This window comes from Balaenoptera ricei, chromosome 21 (assembly GCF_028023285.1).
Source record: "Balaenoptera ricei isolate mBalRic1 chromosome 21, mBalRic1.hap2, whole genome shotgun sequence".
NCBI classification, from domain to species: Eukaryota; Metazoa; Chordata; class Mammalia; order Artiodactyla; family Balaenopteridae; genus Balaenoptera; species Balaenoptera ricei.
Window position 1 is genome coordinate 26,505,448 of NC_082659.1, and position 27,656 is coordinate 26,533,103.

Consider the following 27,656-nt stretch of genomic DNA (forward strand, 5'->3'; position numbering starts at 1 on the left):
ATACCAAATTCAGCAAGGCAGCTGCAGTTGGGTCTACTGTCAAGTTAAGTAAATGGTCATCCCCCACCGTTTTCCATGATTTATCTTGTTTTTGTCAGTGGTCAGAAAGGTAAATTAAATGTGGGGGGCAGATATGATGGGCCTGTCATAAATCCCATCATAGAGTATGCCTAGTCAGTGCAGTAGAGGAAAAAGGAAGAAATAAAAGACAGATTGAGGGGGACAGGGGAAGAGTAAAATTGTCTTTATTTGTAAATGACATGATCATTTACATAGAAAAATCCTAGGAATTCAAAAAAAAAAAAAAAAAGATACCAGAACTAATCAGTGAGTTTAACAAGGTTGCAGTATACGAGGTCAAACATACAAAATCAATTTTATTTCTATATACTAGCAACGAACAATTGGAAAATAAAGTTTTTTTAAAAAAAAATACCACTTACTGTGGTATCCAAAAACGTGAACTTCTTAGGGATAAATTTGACCAAAGAGTTATAAAACTTGTACACCAGAAACTACAAAACACTGTTTAAAGAAATTAAAAAGACCTAAATAAATGAACAAATATATCATGCTTATTGATTAAATGTCTCTATATTGCTGTCAATTCTCCCCAAATTGACATATAGATTCAACAAAATCCCAATGAAAATCCCATCAAGGATTTTTGTAGAAACTGACAAAATGAATCTAAAATTTATGTGGAAAAGCAAAAGACCAAAAATAGTGAAAATAATTTTGAAAAAGAACAAAGTTGGAAGATTAACACTACCTCATTTCAAGACTTATTATAAAGCAACAGTACTCAAATATAGATATACTGATCAGCACAGAAACTGACCCATGCATATATGGCCAATTGATTTTTTAAAAAAGAAGCCAAGGTAATTCAATCAGGAAAGAATAATCTTTCCAGCAAATGAGGCTGATACAATTGGATATCCAAATAAACAAACCTCAACTCTTACATCACACCACAACACAAAAATTAACTCTAAGTGGATCATAGACCTAAATGCAAAAGTTAAAACAGCAAAATTTCTAGAAGAAAACAGAAGCAAATCTTAGAGACCTTGGGTTAGACAAAGATTTTTTTAAACAAGCCACAAAAAGCACAAGCTATAAAAGAAAAAATTTACGAGCTGGACTTCAACAAAATTAAAAACTTTACACTCCTATAGACACTATTAAGAAAATGAAAAGACAACCCACAGACTGAAGGAAAACATTTGTTAATTTTATAATTGACAAATGACTTGTATTCACAGTGTATAAAGAATTCTTACAAGTCAAGAATAACAAGTCAAACAACTCAGTTTTTAAAAAATGAGCAAAAGACTTAAAGAGATATATCACAAAAGAAGATATTGACAGCAAATAAGCCATCAAAAGATATTCAACATCATTAGTTATTAAAAAAATGTAAATTAAACCGCAGTGAGATACACTATACACCCACTAGAAAGGCAAAAATTAGAAGACTGACCACACACCAACTGTTAATGAATGAACTCTCATACAATGCTGGCAGGAATATAAGATGGAGAAACTCTAGAAAATAAATTAGTAGTTTCTCAAAATGTTAAACGGACATCTACCATATGACCTAGCCAATCCACTCCTAGGTATTTACGGAAGAGAAGTGAAAGCATATAGCCATACAAAGATCTGTACATGAATGTTCACAGCAGCTTTACTTGTAATAGCCAAAAACTGGAAACAGGTGCATGGATAAGCAAATTTTGGTATATCCAAACTTCAGCAATATAGAGAAATGGACTCTTGATACACACAGAATTGTGGATAAACGTCAACATTATCATGCAGGATGAAAGAAGCCAGACACAAAAGAATACACACTACATGATTCCATTTATACAAAATTCTAGAAAACTGCCTTGGCTTCTTTGTCAAAAGTGACAAAAAGCAGATGAGTGGTTGCCTGAAGAAGCGGGTGGAAAAGGGATAGATTACAAACAGACATGAGGAAACGTTTAGGGGAGAATAGAAATGTCTGTCATCTTGACTGAGGTGATGGTTTCACAGGTGTTTGCACATGTAATAACTAATTCAACTGCAAACTTTAAATATATGCAGTTTATTGTACATCAATTATACCTCAATAAAGCTAATTTTTTTAAGTTTACCCCAATTCTGTAAAGTTATATTCCTGATTATTCCATGTTGTCTCCCCTATTAAAGCCTCTTTGAGGACAGGATCATGTATCAATAAATGTTCTTTAACTAACATTAACTCCTGGGTTGGTCTCTTCAATACTGAAAGACTTTCCCCTACATAAATCAAGCAAACGACACTGAGAATAGGCCCACTCAGATTCACTAGGTGTGAGGAACAGATTCAAGATGGCCCCATGATATCCACACCTCCTGGTATTCACGCCCTTGTGTTATCCCCTCCCCTCGAGTGTGGGTGTTACTTGTCACTTGCCTCTAACCAATAGAGTATGACAAAGGTGAGAGGATGTATGTGCTTACATGCATGTGGTTACACTCGTGAGACTGTAGCACTGGTCTTGGCATCTCCCCCTCCCTTGCTGGCTTTGAGGAAGCAAGCAGCCATGTGCGGGAAGCACAGGACAGGGAACTGCGGGTGGCCTCGAGGAGCTGAGGGCAACCTACAGCCTACAGCCAGCAGGAAACTGAAGCCCTCAGTCCTACAACCTCAAGAAACTGAATGAATCTGCCAACAAGCATGTGAGTTTGAAAGCAGACCTGTCCCCAGTTAAGCCTCTAGATGAGAACCCAGCCCTGACTGACACTTTGATTGCAGCCTTCCAGAGAACCCAGGTAAGCCACGACCAGAATCCTAACCCACAGAGACTGTGAAATAACGAAAGTTTGTTGTTTTATGCCACTAAGTTTGTGGCACTACTGTTTAAACAGCAGTAGATAACTAATACACTAGGTTTGTACGTTTATGAGAGGAGGAAGCAGAATAGAGGAAGGGGAAATGCATTGAACATTCTAATAGTGTTTTCTACATCTAAATACCATGATTTAAACTACTATCAATTGTAAGATAAAAAATAATCAGAGTTGAGGAGATCAAATTATTTCTTTCAGCTTTTATTTGTCTGAAAGAGAAAAAGTGAAGAAACATTTACGTAGCTTACTTTAAGGCATACCCTATATATAAGCTGTAACAAATCTTACAAACACAAATGAAAACAGCTGGCCTAATACCGTTTAATTTACTTCCATGGTATGTTTTGTTCTGCTTTTCAATAATGAGCACATTTGCATTTGAGAATTGCACCAAGTTCTCTGAAATGCAAGCAAAGCCGTCCAGTCACCTCCACTGACCACCTCTCTGGGAGGAGAAGAGTATGCTGGAGGACGGCTTACTCTGTTTCTCCTCCAAGACTCCAGAGAGAAGGGCATTCAACTACACCACCTTCAGGCACTCTGAAATACCACAACCAGACAGCTGGTTCTGTGGGAAATGCACGAATGTATGTATCCTCCTATATCTTTGAAAAAGCTATTGCCCAATGTCACTACACCCTCTTTTCCAGTCCCCAGTAATCATCCCAATAGGGTTTCTGTGAGATGCGGGAGCAGTTAGGGTTTGGGTGCTTCTTTCAGTTTTCTGTGAATATAATCTCCAACATCGAAAAGGATCGTGAAAATGAGCCCAGGCAAATCTTCATCCTCAGAAGTTCTGTTTTCTGCCTTGATATATTTTCAGAATCAATAATTGGTAAAGCATGGGCAATTAATGTGGTCTCTACTTTCTCATGTGTTTTTTGCAGTGGCATGTGTGTGTGTGTGTGTGTGTGTGTGTGTTTTGGTTTTTGCTGTAAGGTGGCCCTATAAATTAGGTCATAAAGGAAGTCACTGGAAATCAGGATGCATTCCCTGAGAAGAATGATATAATATTTAGTGTTCCTGTTGCTGACCAAGACGCTCAGCTTAAAATAAAGATTTTATGAATAAAACTTTGTTATAAGAAACCAAATAAAACAATTTAAATTCTCATAATTATTAAAATTAGAAAAATAATGTTTCACATATTTTAAATTTGTCTAAGCATATACATATTTAGCACACGAAAGCCTCATACAGTATGTGTTCAATACATTAAAATAATTCCACACACTATTTATGTTTATGTTTGACCTGAAATTTCTATGCTAGCTAAAATAAACATTTAAATATTTAACAAAATTGTTTACCTTCAGAGAATTTAGATAAAACGTTATGTGTATATGGGAGTCAAGGAAATGATGGGTGACAGCCAAGTAAGGTCATCTCATATTTTTCTAGATTTCAAAGGTAGTTGAAAGTAACCTTTTTCTTTCAACAAGTTTCCTTTTAATGAATTCGTTTCTCTATAAAGTGGAACCATTCCTGTCATAAATAATAAAGTAAGCAAATAAACATTAAGAGCATCTAGAGGGCTTCCCTGGTGGCGCAGTGGTTAAGAATCCGCCTGCCAATGCAGGGGACACGGGTTTGAGCCTTGGTCTGGGAAGATACCACATGCCGCAGAGCAACTAAGCCCGTGCGCCACAACTACCGAGCCTGCGCTCTAGAGCCTGCGAGCCACAACTACTGAGCCCGCGTGCCACAACTACTGAGCCCACGTGTCTAGAGCCCGTGTTCCACAACAAGAGAAGCCACCGCAATGAGAAGCCCATGCACCGCAATGAAGAGTAGCCCCCGCTCCCCGCAACTAGAGAAAGCCCTCGCGCAGCAACGAAGACCCAACGCAGCCAAAAAATAAAAATGAATGAATTAATTAATTAAAAAAAAAAAAAGAGCATCTAGAATTTGAAGATGTTACTAAGAACTTTAATTTTAATAATTTAAGAAAAAGAAGTCTTTTAAGGGTTATCCCTGACATTAATTGAATATTCTCTTTATATTAATAAGCATGTGTGTGTACCAGACACAGAAAGAGCAACAATCAGGGAGTGAGAGGAAGTGAGAGAGAGAGAGACAGAGAGAGAGAGGTTAATTGAGTGTGTATATGAAATGAAAATAAGTTTCAAAATGGCAGTCCATGGGGCATGAGCATAAGGGGTCTGGCATAAACCACAGCCTTGATGGAGAGGTTAAAGGACTGACCATGTGGATGAGATTCAGAACTTTCCATATTTTAAATTTTTTGGCCTTCTCCCTCCCCTGCAGCTTCCTTGTATTATTGCCCAGCACCTGCAGTATATTACCCTCCAGAAGAAACAATAAAGGAGAATTTAAGGCCTTCAGGAAGAGGGACAGGACTAGTAAACTTCATGACAGTTCTCAAAGAATAGAAATGAAATAGTCACCCTTGCCGCAGAGCCTGGCCTCTCTGATAGAAGTGAGGACCAGTGATGGGGCAGCTGCAATAGAATAATGCAGAGCAGCAGAGAACATCAAGACGGCCATCCCAGCACCTCTCTGCCAAACCCGGATTTGCTTACCTTTTCCTGGAGCCTAATGTTATCCCACACCTTGGTGCACACCATACACTCAAATGTGTCGATGTAGTTGTCCTGCTTGATGTCCTGCACCCCCCATTTCCGTTCCCTGAGAGCAGTGAGAAGTCGCTGATTCGAAATCTCACCCTTCAGCTTCCATTCTATGTAGGCCTGGTACAGTCTGTCGTCGTGATCCAGCTGTCTGATGTAACTTGCCAGTTCTCTAGGGTGAGAAAATTCTGATACCAGGATAGCACTTCTATTACTTGGAAGCCAGTCTGCGATGCTGGGTGATCCGTAATACACAGGGACAACCCCCAGTTTCAGAGGTCTCCAGAACTTCTCAGTGATGTAGTCATCGCAAACCGCATTCTCAAAAGCAAGGATAAACTTATACTGGGCAAGGATCCTATAAAAGTCACCAGCGTCCATAGAGGCTGGACCGTTCAGCTGCTGAGGGAGAGCTTTGTTTCGCAAACACTCACCATAAGAATCGACCTCAATGTACGTCATCAGCTCTCGAACGTAGCTGTCTCTGTCTGAGGGTGGGTCACAGTCGGACTGTACGTACACCAGAGGAGCGAGGCTTTTTCGAAGGTTGTTTTTGGACTGCAAGGGGACCAGGTATCGGAGTGACTTCAGGACTTCTGTGCCCTCCAGGTACTGGGTAGTTAGTGGCAGGTGGGAATGCCGGCTGAAGGTGGCCGTGTAGTTGAACAAGGTGATGACTGGCTGGTGAAAGAGCTTATAATTGTTTTTCGGAGACTCTTCATGAAAAAGGGCCCAGTCGTGATGGGCTTTCCGAGGCAGAGGTAAGCTATCTATGTTAAAGTCAGTACCTAGGAGAAGAAAAGACAATGTAGTGTGTCCAAAGAACTCTGGGGTTTAAGTTTGAGTCCACCTGGTAAGATTAGTATACAGAGAAGTTTGAGGCTATAAATAAGTAGCATATTACAGTGTCTGCAAAATGCCTGGCAGTCAATCATGAAGCTTCCACCCTAGAAACTGCTCAGGGAGAGAATCACCAAGGAAAGGGACCCCCTCTCTCATTTTATGAAAAAGGAAATGGGAGAAGTGCCTATCCTGATTTTAAAGAATTTATTCCACTGCCTCCTGGCTTTTCTTCCAGAGGCATTGCCTAAGAGAGGGAAGGAGAAATGAAGAGACAGTTCTTAAAAAAGAAAAAGCAAGGGGCTTCCCTGGTGGCACAGTCGTTGAGAATCTCCCTGCCAATGCAGGGGACACGGGTTCGAGCCCTGGTCTGGGAAGATCCCACGTGCCGCGGAGCAACTAGGCCCGTGAGCCACAGCTACTGAGCCTGCGCGTCTGGAGCCTGTGCTCTGCAACAAGAGAGGCCGCGATAGTGAGAGGCCCGCGCACCGCGATGAAGAGTGGCCCCCGCTTGCCGCAACTAGAGAAAGCCCTCGCACAGAAACAAAGACCCAACACAGCCAAAAATAATTAATTAATTTAAAAAAAAAAAAAGAAAAGAAAAAGCAAGAGAAAGGAAGCCAAAAGGGGAAAAGCAACCAGCTTGGCAGACTGATTAACTGAAAAAAAAGTGAAATCATGCAAAAGTAGCCAGAACAAATATACAGGAAAAAAAATTTTTTTTAAATCTAAAATGATCAATTTCAACAAAGCACAGCGAATCAACCTTAGTAAAAATGGTAGACAAGAGGCTTTTAAAGACTTAAGAGCTGATAATAGCACTATGTTACAGACTTCTACAGGATGGACATGAATTAACAAGCACATCAAGAAATAAAGAAGGCATAACAGGATTATAGCTATGAGTGATTCCAGCTTCCACAGGATTAATTGGGGAAATCTTTGAAACACGATAATGTGCAGACAGAAGTGATGGATATGGTAAGCCATTGTTTCCTGACTGTGTGGGTGGAGACCCAACCAGGAAGAAGTTATTTCTATAACTGAGAAAGAAGAATTAAGACAATATCACAATACGTAATACAGAATTTCTAAGGTGTTCCGGACACTGATGGTTTTTTGGCCCCGTGATTTGATTTTTTAAATATAAGAAAATGGCACACACACAAAAATCCATCTTCTAGCATCCACTGGGGGAAAACACACCAAATAAATTCTTCCAGCATAATAAAACATATTCTCTGGTAGAATTCATAAAAATTAGTTATTTAATGCCAGTGCACACTCTCTCAAATAAATATATACTCTTTGGTGCCAACAGTACATCAGTGAGGAATCAGTTAATCAAGAAAGGCTTTTAAACAATTAAAAACCAAATAAAATTATGCTGGAAGATATATACTGAGCCCACAGAAACTGCTGGAGAAAGTACAGACTACTGTCTTGATAACAGGCTTTCATTTCTCAATGATCAGGAATGAAAGACTAACATCTAAAAATGGTCATATATTTGTTTACTTGGCATTTGCTACATTGGACCTTTAGCATCAAAAAAGAATTTCATCCACACACCTGAAATGTAATGGCATGCAGAGCTGGATGGTCAGTAATGGTTAATAACCAAACATGAAGACATGGAAGAGAACTTGAGAGGAAAAGCAATTTATCACATTGAACTAGCTGCTGCTCATAAAGGTTCTAGGCTGGTCAAGTGGCCAACAATGGGAACTGAACCCATAAATTTGAGTTAGAACATAAAGCTTCCACCAAAGGCAGAGCAGAGAATCAAGGCCATCTGCCTGGAACAGGAAGAACCAGAGTCCAATCCATAGGAGTCAGAGGCAGCGATCCAGATGTAAGATTAGAGACTGCAGGGAATACGGTTAAAACTAACATGGGTCTAGAATTAACTGGGGGATCCGGCACAGATGCCTTGAGACGGCCACACGAGTGGCTGTCTGCCGCTGTTATCTGTCACATGGGTGATTCTTAATCTGCCTTACCCTGTGGTTGCCACGGCAAAGATCCAAACTGCAGAGCAGAAAGACACAAAGCCGACCTCCAGTGTTTCAGAGAATGGAGAGGGCCTGTCTTTCATCAGTGTTTGGCTACATCAGTGAAGTATTACAAGAGGAACTAAAAATGGCTGTCGAGACCTTTTCAGGGCCAATATCTAGGTCCGTGTGTTGGTAATAGGAATGAGACTTGAAACTGGTACCAGTTATAATGAGCTTTTCATTCATTATAGCTAGAGGTGAGTCTTCCAGGCTCATTCAGCCAAGTTGCTACTCGAACTTTGATGTTGGGAAGAAGGAGAGAAGAGCATAAGGTCCCTCAAACGTGCAATCTGTAGTAGAAAAAAAGCCTGCAGAATCTAAGCAAGAAACACTTATTTATATTCATCCCCTAAAAACAAACACAGTTTTTTAAAAATGAGAGCTTGCGGTTCTCATACATCTGAATTCTGTTTCGTTTGTAGGAGTGGGACTATCTTTAATAGTGGGGGAATGCCTCTTTAATAGAGAGGAAAGTTTAAGGGACCTAACTTTCCAGAAACATTTCCCATTATTTGCTACTTTAAAAAGTATTTCCTAGTTACTTCCCTAAGATACACATACACACACACACACACACACACGATCACATTAAAACAGGTTTTTCTTCCAAACTAAAATTCTCTGAGGAAGATTAAAAAACATATGTCATTTTGCCCAGCAAGCTCCTCTCCTAAACTTAGAGCTTCAGATGGTAAACACTTAAGAATTCTAAAATTAGAACCATAACAGACCTAAAATACTACTTTGAGGATATCACGACCTAGAACGTGAGTGGTGATATTGAGCAGTTTCTGAAAGGTATCAGATGTGGCTCAGGAACCAGCTGAGTTATCTAGCTCTGACTCCAGGGCAATGCCCACTATAACAAGAGTTGCAACTGGGGTCTTTAAAGAAATGAAAATCAGTTAAACTATGATAAATCCATAAAAATGTGACTAACTCGCATACGATTGGTTCAGTAGTTTTATACAGCCATCTTCACTGGCTTTACGTTTAACAACTTCAGATTTAAACTTTCGTTTCTCTGGGTTATTTTGTGTTTATTGAATACTGACAAATTCACTCGTTCCTTTAACAGCTGACAGATCTTAAGCACTAAAGTGCACTGTAAAGGGAATTGCAACTTGGAGCACAAATGGAATAAAATTAATGCTGGCGAACGGTGTCAGATTGCTGACGATGGGGACTGAATCTGAAATGGCAGAGAAGCAGAGGAGCGACCATCCTTTATGATATGTTTATGTGCTCCCTTTCTTCTGCAGGGGCATATACTCTTCTTTTATGGTTCCCACACAAACTGGTAGAAGCAGAAGGCAACACATATTATTAACCCCACTCTATGAAGAAAGTTTAGTTTGAGTCATGTACCTGGAGTTAAAGATCCCCGGTGGGGACCAGAATTTTCAGACTGGCTAATGGCAAAGGACCAGAGAGATCACTGGCCCCGCTACAATGCTGATTCTGTTGAATAACTTACTCTTGGCACTCCCAAGACACTCACGGAAATATTACCCAGCTTAAACCCAGCCCATTTGGGAGGAGGCACGCCTTCACTCAGAAAAAAGAAATGCTCCCACACAATGTCCCCCAGAGGTCACCTGTTTCTAAAAAGAACCTCTACTGTAAAACGGTATTTTTCCCATAAAATGTGATCCTGCAAAAATACCCCAATAGAGGAATCTAAAACTTTGGAGGAAAAACAATCTAGGCCAAGGGGCTGCCTCATGATATTATCATTTGCATAGTTCATTGCTATTTTTAAAGCCATTTCATGTGACTTTTCTTAACCAACCCACACAGCCCCATCAGGTCATCTATTTTCTCTAAGGTTCTGAGGGTTAACTAAAAGTGCCACACAGGCACCTCTGCAGACAGCCTGGCTCTAGCCAATTCAAAGGGGCTCTGGCAGGAGCCCTAACTTCTAGACCCATATTCTTCCCTCTTCTCCCATCTTCTCTGTTCATGAGTCCTTTCACCTGCCGTTTAATCAATTCTACGTCACGTAGTCCTCTCTCAAGTATACACGTTCAACTAGGCGTCTGTCCATTCTACCCCTGGGCGTGGAAATTTCTCAAGCCCCCTCACTGAGCCCATGCTGAGGGCCAGTCAATAACTTTGTAGTCCCCTTCCTAACAGTGTAGGGCCAGAGGCAGGAGTACAAAGAGAGTCCCGCCCACCATAGGCCTGAACGTTTAAAGGCTATAAATCAATCTAACACGCTGCTAAATGTTTTACCCTTCTACCTTTACATACATATAGATTCATGACGTTTTTAAATGTGCAAAGCAACGGTTCACACCAAATATGGATAACATCTATTCAAAATTAACATCATTCTCTGCCACAAACCATGATTCACTTTGGGGCCTGGCATGGGGTGAGAAGAGGAGGGAGAGGATTCTTCCTCACTTGTTGGCTCACCCTCACCTAATCCCTCAAACCTTCCCCTCCATTCGCTCAGGACACCACAGGGGAAACACCCACTTGCTCTCCCTCCTCGGGGTCTTGCCCTCTGCCCCCACTGTCCAGCTGCCTCCTGAAGCTCTCCGGTGTGTTGTCTCTAAGGTTTCTCCACCACTGAAAGAGTCCCCACCAGACAACCTCCGCCCCACCTTTCAAGGCCCTCAAAGGAACCTGCAGCTGAAGGGCAGGTTCCATTCAGAACTCTCAGACCCCTCCAAGTTCCACGCTAGCATGCAGGTGTGCCTGTCCCCCATTCCTTCCACCCCTGGCTCTGTCCCACACCGTGCGGACCCTGCGCACGTGGACGCAGACACCTCGTTCTGCGAGTCCAAGTTCTGTCCTGCGCCCTCTTCTCACTACGCCTCAAGCTTGGCTGGCCGCCTCCCTGGCTGCAGAGCCCAGTTTCAGCAAGGAATCCGGCTATGCTGGTCTAGGGAAAATGCCCCACCTTGAGGTCTGACCAAGTTCCTCACCCCACACACTGAACGGCTCAGTCCCCTGGCTGCCTTTAGCAAGAATCCTGTGGCCTTCCCTGGTGGCGCAGCGCTTAAGAATCCGCCTGCCAATGCAGGGGACGCGGGTTTGAGCCCTGGTCAGGGAACTAGATCCCACACATGCCGCAACTAAAAAGCCCGCCAACCACAACTAAGGAGCACATGTGCCGCAACTAAGGAGCCGGCAAGCCACAACTAAGGAGCACGCCTGCTGCAACTAATACCTGGTGCAACCAAATAAATAAATAAATAAATAAATAAGAAAACAACTGAGTACTTTTTCCAAAGCAAGTCTACCCACCAGGTAGATACAGAACTGCCAAATCATTCCATCCCACTTAGCCTTTGAGCCACTTTTTGACCCTAGTTGGAAGCTATGACCTGGAAAAATAAACTTTCCTTAGAGTCTCTCCCTACCCAAGAGAGAACACTCCAGAATAAAGCACTGTCCTCCAGGGGATTCTCTGGCGGTCCAGTGGTTAGGACTTGGTGCTTTCCCTGCCAGGGCCCGGGTTCAATCCCTGGCTGGGGAACTAAGATCCTGCAAGCCATGCAATGAGGAAGGAAGGGAGGAAGGAAGGAAGGGAGGGAGGGAGGGAGAGAGGGAGAGAGGGAGGGAGGGAGGGAGAAAGAAAGGGAGAAAGGGAGAAAGAAGGGAAGGAAGGAAGGAAGAAAGGAAGAAAGAAAGAAAGAAAGAAAGAAAGAAAGAAAGAAAGAAAGAAAGAAAAAACTGTCCTCCAAAGTTAATCATGTGTAGGATACTCTCAGCTTGATTTTCTAATATACACAGAAAATCTAATCTTGACCAAGGATTTTAGGTCCACATTAAGAATCCTTAGTAACATAATGAATAAATTATATTTTATAGGCCCAAGTTTAATACTGTAAACAAATAAAATGCACCCCTCCTATGGCAGTCAAAAAGAGAAAGACAGTAAATGCATAAAGCAAAGAACATAAATACTTTCCTATAATTGTTATTTTATTTAAATTTTTTCATCCAATTCCTCGTATAATAAATGCTCGATACACGAAATTTTATTGCACTAAAAAAACATAAAAGAACGACCAGAGGGTAGAGGGGAGGAGGAGGAGAAGAAAGATCATCCATATTCCCAAAGAAAAGCAAGGTTTCACGTCGGGGTGTACGAGTGTCTGAGTGTGTATGAGTGTGCCAGTGTGTCAGTATGTGAGCGTGTGTAGGTAAGATTCAAATAAGAACATATTTACTACAACTCTTCAGTAGAGTCACAGCTAATATGGCTTGGAAAAAATTCACAGTGATAATAGTTTATGCTGTAATTGTTCATACTCAAAGAAAGATAAAAGTTGTCCCAAAACACACCCTATCCTATAGAGACTGTGGGCCCCAAAACCAGAAATGAAAATCCCCTCATACACTCTCATCCTGACGCGGGAAGCCTAACAGGTGAGACGTCTTGCTTCGTGGCTCAGTATATCCCCCCCTGTCCCCCAAAGCTGCAGTGCCAACAAGTGAGCAGGTGTTTGGGAGCAAAAGTACAAGACATGGAGTGAGAAAATGAGGCTGCTCGGAGAGGGAGGTCATCACACAAAGTCTGGGGGTTGATGGACGTGTTCAGGTAGGTGAGGTCACAGAGGTTTCAGCAGCCACAGCCGTCAGATGACCATGTGCAGAAATGGCAGAGGAGAAGGATGCTTCTGTGAACTGGTGAACTGCTGAACAAACAGGGTAGCCTACCCCAGATTTCTGGCTGATTTAAGAAATAAATGCCTTGATTGCTAAGCCACTTTTTTTTTATAAATTAATTAATTAATTTATTTATTTATTTTTGGCTGCGTTGGGACTTCGTTGCAGTGCGCGGGCTTCTCACTGCGGTGGCTTCTCTTGCTGCGGAGCACAGGCTCTACGCGCAGGCTTAGTAGTTGTGGCTCGCGGGCTCTAGAGCGCGGGCTCAGTAGTTGTGGCGCACGGGCTTAGGTGCTCCATGGCATGTGGGATCTTCCCGGGCCAGGGCTTGAACCCGTGTCCCCTGCATTGGCAGGCGGATTCTTAACCACTGCGCCACTAGGGAAGTCCCTAAGCCACCTTTGGTCATGTTCTTCATACTTGCAGCCTGATCCATCTGAATGACGATGGTCTTAGTCTGTGGCCTAATGTTTGGGAAGTCTGCGTGTTGCTGTACTGAGAAGCGATCTTATAGATGAGACCCCGCTGCTCTCCTTCTAAAACAGGCTAAATTGCTACTGCCAGTGGACCTGGAGGAGGTGAATTCTTCTGCAGGAAGAGCTTTCCAAGTTGCCCAACTCCTCATTTCATTGTTCCCTATCCGATTATCTCGTGGTCTATTGAATAGGCCTGAACTATAGCATTTATCATACTCAGCTGTAATTATTTGAGTACCTGTCCAGCCCTCCAGCAGACAGGGAGGCTTTCAAGGACCCATGTCTTGTTTCATCTTTGCCTGCAGAACCTAACATACTGCCTGGGATGTAGCAGGTACTCAAAGATATTTGGAAAATAAATATAGATGCATTTTTTGGTCTTATTTTGCAAATGTCAGGCCTAAGCTTATTTGGGCAAGAAGAGGTAGAGAAAGAGCAAGAAGTAAAAGTAGAAATTGGGTGTTAATGGCAAGCATTTGTCAAGGGGATAGAGCTCAAATGTGGAACCACTGGGAATTCTAAAAAAAGAAATCTTAAAATTAAGTCAAAGCATTGAAAGCCCTTCACACAAGTGTCATCTGCAAATTATGTAAGTCCCATCAAACAAACAGGAATTTCAGTTCACAGTCCTAGCTGTTTGATTTCATGACCTGCATCTCCACCCAATGAGGTCAACAGGTTTCTGTAAACATAAAAGGATAGGGCTTCCCCGGTGGCGCAGTGGTTAAGAATCTGCCTGCCAATGCGGGGGACACGGGTTCAAGCCCTGGTCTGGGAAGATCCCACATGCTGCAGAGCAACTAAGCCCGTGCGCCACAGCTACTGAGCCTGCGCTCTAGAGCCCATAAGTGACAACTACTGAAGCCCGCACGCCCAGAGCCCATGTTCTGCAACAAGAGAAGCCACCGCAATGAGAAGCCCGCACACCGCAATGAAGAGTAGCCCTCGCTCAATGCAACTAGAGAAAGCCCGCGTGCAGCAACAAAGACCCAACGCAGCCAAAAATAAAAACAAATAAAATAAATAAATTTATTTTTAAAAAAACATAAAAGGATATATTAAGTTAGGGAGAAAGAGGTGAAATGAATTGATGAGAAAATCACTACATCATCTTAGGACCTTTCTCCTGCCTCATTTACTCTGACAAATATAGCAATTTTATTTTAATTACTTATGATAGTACTTAATGGTAGACTAGTGACACTACCACCCCATTAAAAAAAAATGAAGTCTTAGCAACACTTTGACATCCAGTTATTAATTCTTTGCAAAAAAAAATTTGACAGAGTCAATGATTTGAGAAAGAATTAGTGAGTTATAAAAATTTAAAAATGGGATAGTAAGGAAAAGCTAAAGAACTAGACTCTTAACTGATCTTTGGTATGGAAGACCTTCTAGGCGGAGGTCATTTCTGTACTATTCAATATGTACTTCACAATTTTTTTTGATCACAATTAAAAGTATTAAATGTTGGCAATGTCAGAGCTCTTAAAATAGTATTCTGGAAAGCAGAAAAGTAATGAAGCATAGTATGTCCTTAATAAAATAGGGAACCAAACTATAAAAAATATTTTTTAAAAAAATCAGTTGAGGGCTTCCCTGGTGGCGCAGTGGTTGAGAATCTGCCTGCCAATGCAGGGGACACGGGTTCGAGCCCTGGTCTGGGAAGATCCCACATGCCGCGGAGCAACTGGGCCCGTGAGCCATAATTACTGAGCCTGCGCATCTGGAGCCTGTGCTCTGCAACAAGAGAGGCCACTATAGTGAGAGGCACGTGCACCGCGATGAAGAGTGGCCCCCACTTGCCGCAACTAGAGAAAGCCCTCGCACAGAAACGAAGACCCAACACAGCCATAAGTAAATAAATAAATTAATTAAAAAAAAAAAAATCAGTTGAAATCAGGTACGCGACACAAACCCAGCCCTCCAGCTGCACGGCTTCTAGCTGCATGGCTCCCGGAGGCATTCTCCCAGAGCTGGGTCCCTTATAGCTGAGCCTTAAGGTGAGGAAACATAAAATGTCCATTTTTCTTGCCTTTCCTCTATTGTTTAGATGCTCATTCCCCTGGTGCCCTAATGTTCTTTACGGTATCTAGTAGAGGGGGCTAGGGCAACCAACTCATCCCAACTTGCCTGGGACTTCTCCAGTTTTATCAGTGAAAATCCTGTATCCGAGGAACCACCTGAGTCCTGGGCAACTCCAGACAGTTAGTCACCCCCCAGGCCACACTCCCACGAAAATAAAAATCATCCAGGCAGAAGGGGCATGAGTCTTATTGCCTGTCAGTGTGGGCTACAAATCAGAGTTTCATCTCTTTTTGACTGGAAAATAGAGTAATCTCAAATATATGCTGCGAGACAGAAGCCAGACAAAAGAGGGTCCACAGTGTACAATTCAATTTATACAAAGTCTCTAAACGAGCAAAACTAACCTATAGTGATAGAAATCAGATCAAAGGGATAGCAGACAGCAGGGCGTAGGGGCAGACTGGCTTACAGAAGGGCACAGGGGAAATGTCTTAACTGATAAATTGTCACCAACTGCTGACTTAGAATGTGTGCCTTTCTTATATGTAAACTTCACCTTTCAAGAGTTGATTTTTAAAAGAAGAGTGAGATCTTCCATCACCCTGATCTTCCTGAAAAGATTCAGGACAGACTGGGGCAACACCTTTTAGGGATGCTGTTGGAGGGATCCCTGAGGCTTGAAGAAAGTCAAAGATCTATGGTCACTGTCTGCTCTACAGGAGCATAACATTACCCCGGTCCCTGTATAAAACAAATTCAAAATTCACTCAGAGCTTGTGCAGTCCTTGATTACAGGAAATTGTACAGATTCCTTCTCTGGAAATATCGAAAGAAAAGCATAGCTACTGTTCTCCCATTCTACGTTGTTTGGTTGTTGTTATAACTATAAACTCATCAAAAGACCAGAAGACCAGAGGTACAATAGAAAGGGAGGTGGGGTAGATTTCAGTGCCTCTAATAATGCACTAGAGCAGCCCAACACAAACAGCTTTTAGTACAGATAATCCCAGCTGTGGGAACCTAATCTAATAAAAACTTGCGAAGTGGCTTTTGTTCAGGAGGTGGGCTCCATTCTGACCTTGAGGCTCTATTTACTTACTTCGAGGAAACATCTGAGAGTTGGCTACATACTAGGGGATGGAGGAAAAGACTTCCAGGATGAAAGGATGGGGTACCTGAGAGGGGAACAGAGGATTCAAACCGATGCCCTTCAGTGAATCGTTAAGTGACCCTACCCTTCAAGGGAAATAGACCTTGAGTATTTGATTTTTTAGAATGTTAACCTTACCCTGATCCAAGGAAACCATCACTTTTCAGTTCTCTGCCTCTTCCTTGATTCTAATACTGCCCAGAGAACTGGTAGGCACTGAAAATGATTGGCATCTGAGGCGGAACGGATGGAATCTGCTTTGTTGCTAGACAGTCCGGCGATAGCTGTGATCCTGCAGCACCCACAGGAGGGGAGGTTCTGCATGCTGGTGGTGACTGCGGGAGAAGAAAGCAGTCCAGCCTTTAAAAGGCCCGTGGGGAAGCTTCCATGGACTTGCACTGGAAATTTCTCAAGTGAAAAGCCAGAAGTCTCCCACTTGTTACATCCCTGGTGAGGGCTAAGACTCATGAGCCTCGGGAGTGTGCATGCGTGTAAATTTCCATGTGCCAAATGTCTGCGGGTTCCTGTTAGCCAGGAAAGCGGCTCTTTGCACTGCACCAACAGAGCCAAACATCTTCCCAGAATTATTTCCCAATTGGGAAATGGAAAGTTACTGGGTTGACTCTCCCATCTGCTGGTATGTAATGAAGTCTAGTCCATAGCGGAGATCCTGGCCGAGGGAAACATCAGAGCCAATTCCCTCCTCTGCAACTGTCAAGCTGAGCTGGCATGCAGGGGCCCCAGAGCAGTGCCATCTGCCCAGCCAGACCCTTCAGGCCAGCCACTTGTTACTGATGACCACCCTGAACAGCCATTTCACTCAGGTTTCCTACCATATTGTCAGGTCCCCTCCATCTAATAATGAGCAGCGGCTGGGTGTTATGGTCCAGACCATTCAGATACCAAGCCTTGAAAATAAATCCTCCCCCAGTAACTTGGAGCTAGTACTCAGGAAAAATAATGGCACCACAGAGATATCTTTGAGCTTGCATAAAAGGAGTTAGAGGATTAGAATTGGTGAATGACGTTATGAGAAAAATAGCACATTCACTGATCCAAGGTACATAAGAAAATGAAGATAGAATAACACAAAATCAGGATGAAGGAGACAGACAGGGAAACGCTGAAGTAGTTTTAATCTACAGCTCAGGTGGAATGAGGCCAAAATGAACCACGGAGCAGTATTTCTATTAATCTGCTCCCTAGCAGATATGCTGAAGAAGAGGTGCTGGTTTCCTCTTTACTGAATGGCTCTATCTCGAGTGAAAAACTGCATAGTACCATTAGTTAATTAGAAAAGGAATCTTTAGAAAAATCTTCATTTGGTGTTTAAAACAACAACATGTCAAACTAAGAGGGGTTAATCTGGAAGACCATTTCAGGACAAGCTCTAAGTAAAGCACATGTGAATCTCACTGAGCAGCATCAGAGAGTTTTGAAACTCAAAACTCTTAACTATACTCACCAAGCATTCACCATTCACAGCTCAGAACAGGCATCTGACCACTACCAACCAGTTCTAGTTGAACATCGAGTCACACCTCCTCGTGGACATTATACAGGCCACTCGAACCACTTTGACAGAGTTAACATATGAGCAATGATTAAATAACAATGCACCATATTTAAAACCCATCCTTACTAACTACACATTTTCATTGTCTTTAAGTCTAAAGACCTGCAACAGTAAAGCCCTCAATTAGCAGTGATACTCTCGACCTTCGAAATCAACATTACCAAGCTACTTTTTTGAAGACGCCCTCAAAATATCTTCAAAGATATAAATACAGAGCCAAGGAAAGCAAAAGCAAAGCCCTGGGAATAAATGGTAAACCAGTGAGAAGCTTAAAAAGGCTTCAAAAACACTCAGCAATGACTATACCATTGGAACTGCAATTCGATCCAGTCAATTCACTCTTCAGCCTCAGAGCCATGCAAGGCAAGATAGAAAATACTGGCCATGTCATTCACAGGCCTAAGTGTCCATCGCAACGGGAAAAAAAGACCCACACCAAGCCACAAAACACCATGAATTTTTAGAAAACTGGTTATTTACAAAGGAATGGGAAGCAAAATAGTACCAGACACAAAGAGGCATATATACAAAGAGGTATATATAAAGGTGAACCCAATTCCAGCTACCGGTATTCTTAGTTAGTACTTATGGTACCTTTCCTTCAAAGACAGAAAGCTGTACCAAAATCAGAAATCTAAAGCCCCTTAATTAAATTAGCCTGTGTGACTAACTGGTCGCAAAGTTCACTTACAAAGGAAAAAGAATCAGAATGACATCGGACTTCTGGAACCCAAAGGAGCAAACCTTTCAAAATTCTGAAGGAGGACTTGCCTTATATTCTTAGGAAACAGTTAGAAGGGGCTGCAGCCACCCAAGGAAGTAAGTCAAGAAAGCGGGAAATAGACCTAGGAAATGAGGAATCCATCATAAAGCAGCAAAGAAAAAAAAAAAAAAACCCTCAGGATATTTGAAATTCCAGGATGAGAATATTCAGCAGAATTAACAAGTAACAAGTCTAAACTGAGTGGGAGGGGTGTGCATAACAAATGTTCCCTGGAGGAGAAATAAAATCAATAGATTATCTAATATGTCAGACCATTTATTTATTAAACTTTATTTATGTACCTAAAATTTATTTGTTTTATATACACAAAAATTCTACCTACATAGATAGGCATTTCATATATTGGATGGAAAACTGTTAAAATAAAATTAATGATAATGAATTAATAAAAACTAAGCAAATTTTAAAAGACAATTATTAGCTCTAGGTTTAAAAGTATGAAAAAAGGAAATGTAAGATGATATAACATTTAGAAATTGTTTAAAATAATTAAGAGGGCAAGGAAGGGGCTTCCCTGGTGGCGCAGTGGTTGAAAATCTGCCTGCCAATGCAGGGGACACGGGTTCAAGCCCTGGTCTGGGAAGATCCCACATGCCGCGGAGCAACTAGGCCTGTGAGCCACAACTACTGAGCCTGCGCGTCTGGAGCCTGTGCTCCGCAACAAGAGAGGTCGCGACAGTGAGGGGCCCGCGCACCGTGATGAAGAGTGGCCCCCACTCGCCGCAACTGGAGAAAGCCCACGCACAGAAACGAAGACCCAACACAGTCAAAAATAAATAAATAAAGTGTAAAAATTAAAAAAAAAAAAAAAAAAAAGAGGGCAAGGAGGAATGTGGGGATAATCAAACACAAATAAGAGAAGACTGATGATTGTTGAAGCTGGGTAAAATGTACCAAGATGAAAACTTAAAATTCTAACAATTATATAGTAAACAATGATTTCTGATGTCATTAAAAATAAACCAAATAACTGTCTCAAAAAATACAAGTATGCATGTATTATTTAGATATATGAACACAAATTCCAGGAAAGCTACAGGAAACAGAGGATAGGAGAGAGGGAAAGAGAACTTTTTTTTCATTTAAGAAAAAACCTTTTAGAAGATGTGGTACATATATACAATGGACTATTACTCAGCCATAAAAAAGAATGAAATAATGCCATTTGCAGCAACATGGATGGACCTAGAGATTGTCATACTGAGTGAAGTAAGTCAGACAGAGAAAGACAAATATGATATGATATCACTTATATGTGGAACCTAAAAAGAACGTACAAATGAACTTATCTACAAAACAGAAATAGAGTTACAGATGTAGAAAACAAACTTACGGTTACCAAGGGGTCGGGGGGGAGTAATAAATTGGGTGATTGGGATTGACACATACACACCACTATATATAAAATAGAAAACTAATAAGGACTTACTGTGTAGCACAGGGAACTCTACTCAATACTCTGTAATGGCCTAAATGAGAAAAGAATCTAAAAAAGAGTGGATATATGTATATGTGTAACTGATTCACTTTGCTGTCCACCTGAAACTAACACAACATTGTAAATCAAATATACTCCAATAAAAATTTTTTAAAAAACCTTTTAATACTATTTCATTTTTTTAATTGTGTATGCATTACTTTGGTAAAAATTAACAAAATTCTTTATCCTCATAAGATATTTTTTGTTATGGCTGTATATAATTTCAATGTCTTTTTCCCTTTATTTATTTAATGAAATGAAAAGAATTAATGAGGGGTGACATTTGAACATAAAAAAGCATAACTGGAAATGGTAAGAATTCAATAGCCGGTTCCATTACGAGGTTTGACTGTATATACTGCCCTCTAGTGTCATGTCAAGGGAGAGCATCTCAAATTTTATAAACTATAAATTTACTTAAATCTTCAAATGTCACATGCTCTCTTTCTCCTGGATCTTCTCTCCTCCCCATGTAGTAAGTCTCCTACTTCTAGGACCCAAAAATCAGGTTTGGACTATTAGTTTTATGGTCTGGCTTCATTATGGATTCAAAAGGTTTTGATAGGAGGGTCTTGGAACCTGATCATGATTAATGGGGAAGTGTTCTGAGTTCTTAATAACTGTTTATTCAGTTGGGGAAAAGAATACATTTGTTTTCCATTCCTTCAATCCCTTGAAGGTATATGCCTACAGAATCAAATACAGTGCTGGACAGAAGTCCAACATGTAGATGCTCCAAAAAGATTGAGTGAGTCTGGCAAGCGACTGATTTCAGAACTCATTTTGCTATTTGTGGGCAGTCAGGAGGGATGAAGTGTCACATAGGAAAGTGCTCATTGTTGTCATTAATAACTGCTTAAACCAAATATTTAAGGAATATGGAAGGCAACACGGACAATATAATCTAAATCATTCCTGGAGAGAAAATGGAGAGATTAAATGATGGAAGGTTCCCCTTGACAGCCTCCATCCCCTCCCAAGAGAAAAAACAAAACCAAAAAACACCCGCTTTTCACCACACTTTTGCAATGAAAAGAATGCATTTTCTTCCTAAGCTTTATTAACTATTAGATAAAATCACACATCTCTCCCTGCCAAAACGCTGACACACGTTCAGTTCCAAGATGTGTTCCACTGCTCTTAGATAAGAGGGGAGCCCTGTGATGCCCCCCTGCCCACCACCCCAACTTCAACCATTTTCCATTTCCAGAAGCTTGCTCCTCCTCCCATCCCCACCCTTGCTTTGCTGATCACAAAGAGATGCATTTGGACCTGCTGTTCAAATCATGCTGTGTCAATAGCTACAACAGCGTGGGCTGAGTTCTCCGGAGAAGCATTCTCTTGCAGGGCTTCACACAAATCTTCCTCCTCCAACAGTTCTAGTCAAGGTCGGAAATTCTTCAAATAGCTCAAGGTCATTCTAATGTTGGCTCTTGATCTATGAGCAGAGATCCTATTTCCTACATCCGTATTGCCTTGATTAACACTTTGGCCAAGAAAACAGTACAGTGGGTTTGTATCCATCCATATAAAACCAGGATGATAATTCCTGCAACGTGTGACCCTCATAAACATGCACACAGACCTTGGATATTTCAGATTCTGAGTCTCTGTTCGGAGATTATAAACTGTCAGTTACACAGATGTAGAGAATGGACATGAGGATGTAGGAAACAGGAGGGGATATGGGGGTATGTGTATACATATAGTTGATTCACTTTGTTATACAGCAGAAACTAACACAACATCGTAAGGCAATTATACTCCAATAAAGATTTTAAAAATCAATTAATTAATTTTAAAAAACTCTCAGGGACTTCCCTGGTGGCGCAGTGGTTAAGAATCCGCCTGCCAATGCAGGGGACACGGGTTCGAGCCCTGGTCCGGGAAGATCCCACGTGCCGCGGAGCAGCTAAGCCCGTGCGCCACAACTACTGAGCCTGCACTCTAGAGCCCGTGAGCCACAACTACTGAAGCCCGTGCACCACAACAACAGAAGCCACTGCAATGAGAAGCCCGCGCACCACAAAGAACAGTAGCCCCCGCTCACCACAACTAGAGAAAGCCCGCGCGCAGCAACGAAGACCCAACGTAGCCAAAAATAAATAAATTTATAATAATAATAATAATAATAAAAAAACAAATTGTCAGTTAAATTGCAGTTTGGGGGGGGTTTCTTTTTTCTTTTTCTTCTTCCAGCTTTAATGAGGCACAATTGACATACCGCACTGTATAAGTTTACAGCATAATGATTTGACTTACATACATCATGAAATAATTACCACTAGTTTAGTGAACCTCCATCATCTCATAGCGGTTAAATTGCAATATTTTATATTTATGGTACACTTGCTTTCCCAAGGGCCAACAAGTCCGTAAACAGGGATGATAATTTCTCGTGTAAATGTTGAATCTACCAACATGGCACAAAACTGAACAGGGCCTGTTTCCCTTTAGGCATAATAAGTTAAAAAAGGCCATTGCCAAAATCTTTAAGAAGTTACCAGAATATCTAAGAAAGAGCATGGGCTTTTGAGCCAAGGGAGTCAGGGCTAAAAGCCCAGTTTAGCCATACGAAGATGACTTGGAGCATATTATTATACACTCTGAGTCACAGCACCCTCGTCATTCAAATGAGGATAATACTGACCTTCCAGGACTACTTTGTGCCTGTAACACAGAGGGTACTTGAGAAATACTAGTTTCCTCCCCTTCCTCTTCTCACGTCTCAGCACCCCGAACTCCCTCCACCCCTCCCACCCCCTCATCAGTCCCGTCCCCCAGGCAAGGAGTAGAACTGCCACCATGTGTCATAAGCTCCCAAACAAAGCTGTGGCGGCAAGAAGAAACTGGCTCCTCCCCTTTCTTTACACCTCCATCTGCATCATACGGCTTCTCTTTTCGGTTTATTGGGGCAGGAATCTTTCCAACCCTAGAGAGGCCTCCTGAGACGCAATAAGCCACAAACTTGCCCAACTCACATCTGAGCAGCCCCCTTCACTTCTGCCACCCTGGCCTCCTCTACTGAACTCCAGCTACAAGTTTCTCCCTCTGGTTCCATTTCTCTTCTGGATAATCTGTTCTTTTGCTTCTCAGTTTTCACTCGTGTGTTCTCCCCTCCCTTTCCCCTTATTCCTGATTAAACAGCCTGACAAACTGCATTTTCTACCTAAAGACAAACCAGAGGCCTCTCCTCTGGCAGCTCTCTGCTGCCCCCTCTTGTCACAAAACGGAACTGGTCGCCACTCCGGCGGCAAAAATCTCATTTCAAGCTTCAGGAACACTCAGCATTTATTGAGGGCCTACTGTGTGCCAGGCACTATGGCAAGTATTGGAAATACAATAGTGAGCAAAACCAGAAATGCCCCTGTTCTCATGGAGCTTACAGTATACAGTGGAAAAGGCAGGCATTAATCAACTGATCACATAAGTAAACATAAGGCCAGAACTCAAACGTGTTATGAAATGCTAAGAGAGCCTATAATAGAGAGGTCAGAGGGGTCAAGGAGGGCTTCCTGGAGGCAGTGACCCAGGCTGAGATTGAAAGACGAGTGGAATAAACAAATGAAGGGGGAGGAGGAACACCCCAGCGGGGAGGCAGCACGTGTTCTAAGGTCTATGGTAGGAGAGAACATTAGGAACTACAAGGGACCACAGGAAAATCAGTGCATCCAGAGGAAGTGGGAGAGGGCAGCTGGGTGAGCTGGAGGCCACAGAGGTGGTCCAGTTACGGTGGATTAGAGTAAAGCTGTAAAGGTAGAGCCTGAGAAAATGAAGAGATTAGAAAAAACATTTAGAAACTATATGCTGTATTTAGGAAATACAATCAAAAGAATTTTATGATGGACTGGATACCCATGGAGGGTAAGGGGGAGGAGGGCTCCAAGGATGACCCCTACTTTCCTGACCTGCATAAATGGATGCACACTGCAGCCATTATCTGAGTTTCGAGGTGACTTTGTGACCCATAAAATGCATACAAGCAGACAATCAGTTATTCAGATACGGAGGGCAGAAGAGAGGTCTGGAGTGAAGACTTAAGCGCGGGTATTATCTGCTTTTGGGCTGCAGCCCCTGCCCAGGAGGAGACGGCCCAGGGCAGTAGTTCTAAACTACTGCGCAGGAGCACCAGGGGGAATGGGAATTTTCCGGGGCTGGGGAGATGGGGGCGGGTATCTCACAGTGACTGGGGATTGCTACTGCCGTTCACAGGAGGGGACCCAGGATGCCAGACACCTTGCAAAACGCAGTGCAGTTCACAGAGAAGAAATGTCTCATGCCCCACATGCCATGGAGGTTAAAAACCTGTTTTTAATGATCTGAGCCTGGAATCTAACTTTATCTTTAACCATATAAACACCAAAGCTTGTATTTCTTGCCTCGTTTCAAGTTACACTGAATTTTCCAGGAATGTAGGAACCATGTAAATTAAGGGAAAAGCGGACTACTGTTTGGTATTTATCCAGACCTACTCACCATTTCAGAAAATCGCATCACTGTCCGAGGTAACTGAGTGCCAGTTCAACACCTCTCTGTCTGTCTACAAGGTAGCGCCTCCATAAACAACACCCACATTCACAACCAATGTTTCTACACAGAGGCACAGCACTTGGCTACATCATTATGCCTTCATATGGCCAAGCACACACACACTGAAATGCCTATTACATATAAACTACTTTTCTTTATATTACAGAGAAAGCATGATATTTTTTAAATTACATATTGTTATAAGAAGCAGGCATTTAGGCTGATGGGATTGGGGACCGCCAGCCAAGGGAGAAAGTCTAGAGTAAGAAACAGAGAGGGCCTTGGATGAGTCTTGATGGATTCCAACATTCAATGGCCAGCTACAAAAGGGTCTTGCGAGGGCAGACAAAGAAGAAGAAAAACCAGAAATGCTGGGTTGGAAAAGCATAGGAAAGAGGATATTTCAGGAAGGAAGACCGAGATACTGATGTCAAATATTGCTGAGAAGTCAAGTACGCTGAGGACTAGAAAATGCCTCCATCTCAGTTAGCAATCTGGAGGATCTGACAACAGGGACGTCACTGATAAGTTAGCAAGAGCTGTTTCACTGGAAAGGTGGGGCTGGAGCAGAGAACTGAGAAGCAAGTAAGAGGTGGAGTGAGAAGACGGAGATGATTAGGATACGCTTCTTGGAGAAGTTAGGTAGTACAGGGAGAACGATAAAAGGTGATAAAATGTGAGTAGGGGATTGTGTTTTTGTTTAAGGGAATGATTTGCCTACATGTATTTGCTAACATGACCTTTGTTTCCCTAGTGGAAAATGATGACGTGGGCTCCCTCTCCTCAGGGGAGCTTAGGTTGGTTGAAGTGGGCAACAGAGGAAGGGGAAGAAGGTGGGACCGTGGGCTGCACCTGGAGCTGGGGCCTGAGTTCAGACTGGCCCCCCTCTCACAATATGCAACATTTTAAAGAGCCCATAAAATCCACCTATTGGAGTTTATGAAATTAAGTTCAACTCTGTAAGTTTTGAATTAATCCTTCACATTCAAGCTTCCTATAAGCAGGAGAACAGGTAAGGAAAGAGCAGGTAAGAAAGGAGGTCATTACTAATGAAATTCACTGACTCATTAAACTAATCAATAATCTTAAGCATGTGGTTTAAGATTTCATGAAATTTAGGAATGCTATGTCTGAATTTAAAAGTTTTTTTTAAAACACTATCTATAAGCATTTCCCAGCTTTAGATACAATGTGTCCCTGGAGATCGCATCTTTTTTTAAAATTTATTTTATTGAAGTATAGTTGATTTACAAGGTTGTGTTAATTTCTGCTGCACAGCAAAGTGATTCAGATATATATATACATATATATATATTCTTTTTCACATTCGTTTCCATTATGGTTTATCACAGGATATTGAATATAGTTCCTTGTGCTATTCAGTAGGACCTTGTTGTTTATCCATTCTATATCATTTTCTATATAACAATTTGCATCTGCTAACCCCAAACTCCCAATCCATCCCTCTCTTGCCCCCTCCTTGGCAACCACAAGTCTGTTCTCTACGTCTGTGAGTCTGTTTCTGTTTCGCAGATAAGTTCATTTGTGTCATATTTTAGATTCCACATATAAGTGATATCATATGGTATTTGTCTTTCTCTTTCTGACTTACTCCACTTAGTATGATCGTCTCTAGTTGCATCCATGTTGCCGCAAATGGCATTATTTCATTCTTTCTTATGGCTGAGTAGTATTCCATTGTGCATATATATGACATCTTCTTTATCCATTCCTCTGTCGATGGACATTCAGGTTGTCTCCATGTCGTGGCTACTGTGACTAGTGCTGCTATGAACACTGGGGTGCATGTTGAAGGTCACTGCTTAAAGGGACTGCAGATATAAGGTGAACTCCGATCACACAGGAGGCACTGCCGACGTCCGTGGACAGTACTGAATGAGCACTGAATGTGAAGTAGTGAAAAATAGGGACTGTGTCTATTCCATTTTGGTGCTAAATTACTTTTAGATAAGTTCGACCACTGCCTACGAGGCTTACAGTGATCTTGTCTAAAGAGCTTTAGAGACCTTGGGAAAGAAGGCACAGCAAGGAAGCAAAGAAGCTGTAGGAAAGGCAGTTAATTGTTCAGTGATCAGGCTGAAAATTTGCTCACACACTGCAATTCAGACACGGAAGAGGAAATGGAGTGTATCTCCTGTATAACTAATCCATTTTTGCTCCTAAATCCCCATCCACTGGGCGTAAGGGAAAAGCAATGGATTCAGTCCAATCTAATGGAGAACCTCAAAACAATCCTCCTAGGTACTATCCATTCTCTCCAGGTAAAAAGGTCTATCAGCTTTCTCAGATTCTACCTCCCTCTCTACCTCCTCTCCATGGCCATGTCTGCCAGGGGAAAAGATGTCCTGGAACCTGTGTGGTGTCCTCTGATTTCTCTGAGCTTGAAGTGGACATCCTGCTGCTTTGACAGCTGACGTCGGCACCTGGTGTAGCTCGTGATCTGGTCTCCGGAGGAGCCCTGCCAGGGCTGGGGATGCCCTGCTGATGACGCAGCCCCCCTCACTGCTCTCTGGGGACACACCTCTCTGAGGATAAGCACATCATTTATGGTACAATTAGGACACTTTTAAACAGAAGGCACTGACTGGAGAGGACGCTGGCGCTGCAGTTG

General features: G+C 42.1%; 1 protein-coding gene across 18 annotated transcripts in view; it reads right to left on the reverse strand.

The window, feature by feature from the left end:
• FUT10 (fucosyltransferase 10) overlaps positions 1-27,656 on the reverse strand; it is a 285,646-nt gene that overhangs the window by 206,319 nt on the left and 51,671 nt on the right. For all 18 annotated transcript variants that reach the window (XR_009499870.1, XR_009499868.1, XR_009499873.1 and 15 more), the window contains one exon: positions 5,430-6,265. Coding sequence is in view for 4 of the 18 variants with exons in the window: in XM_059909301.1 (XP_059765284.1) it covers positions 5,430-6,265 (836 nt within the window). In the remaining 14 variants the exon portion in view is untranslated. The remainder of the gene's footprint in view (positions 1-5,429; positions 6,266-27,656) is intronic.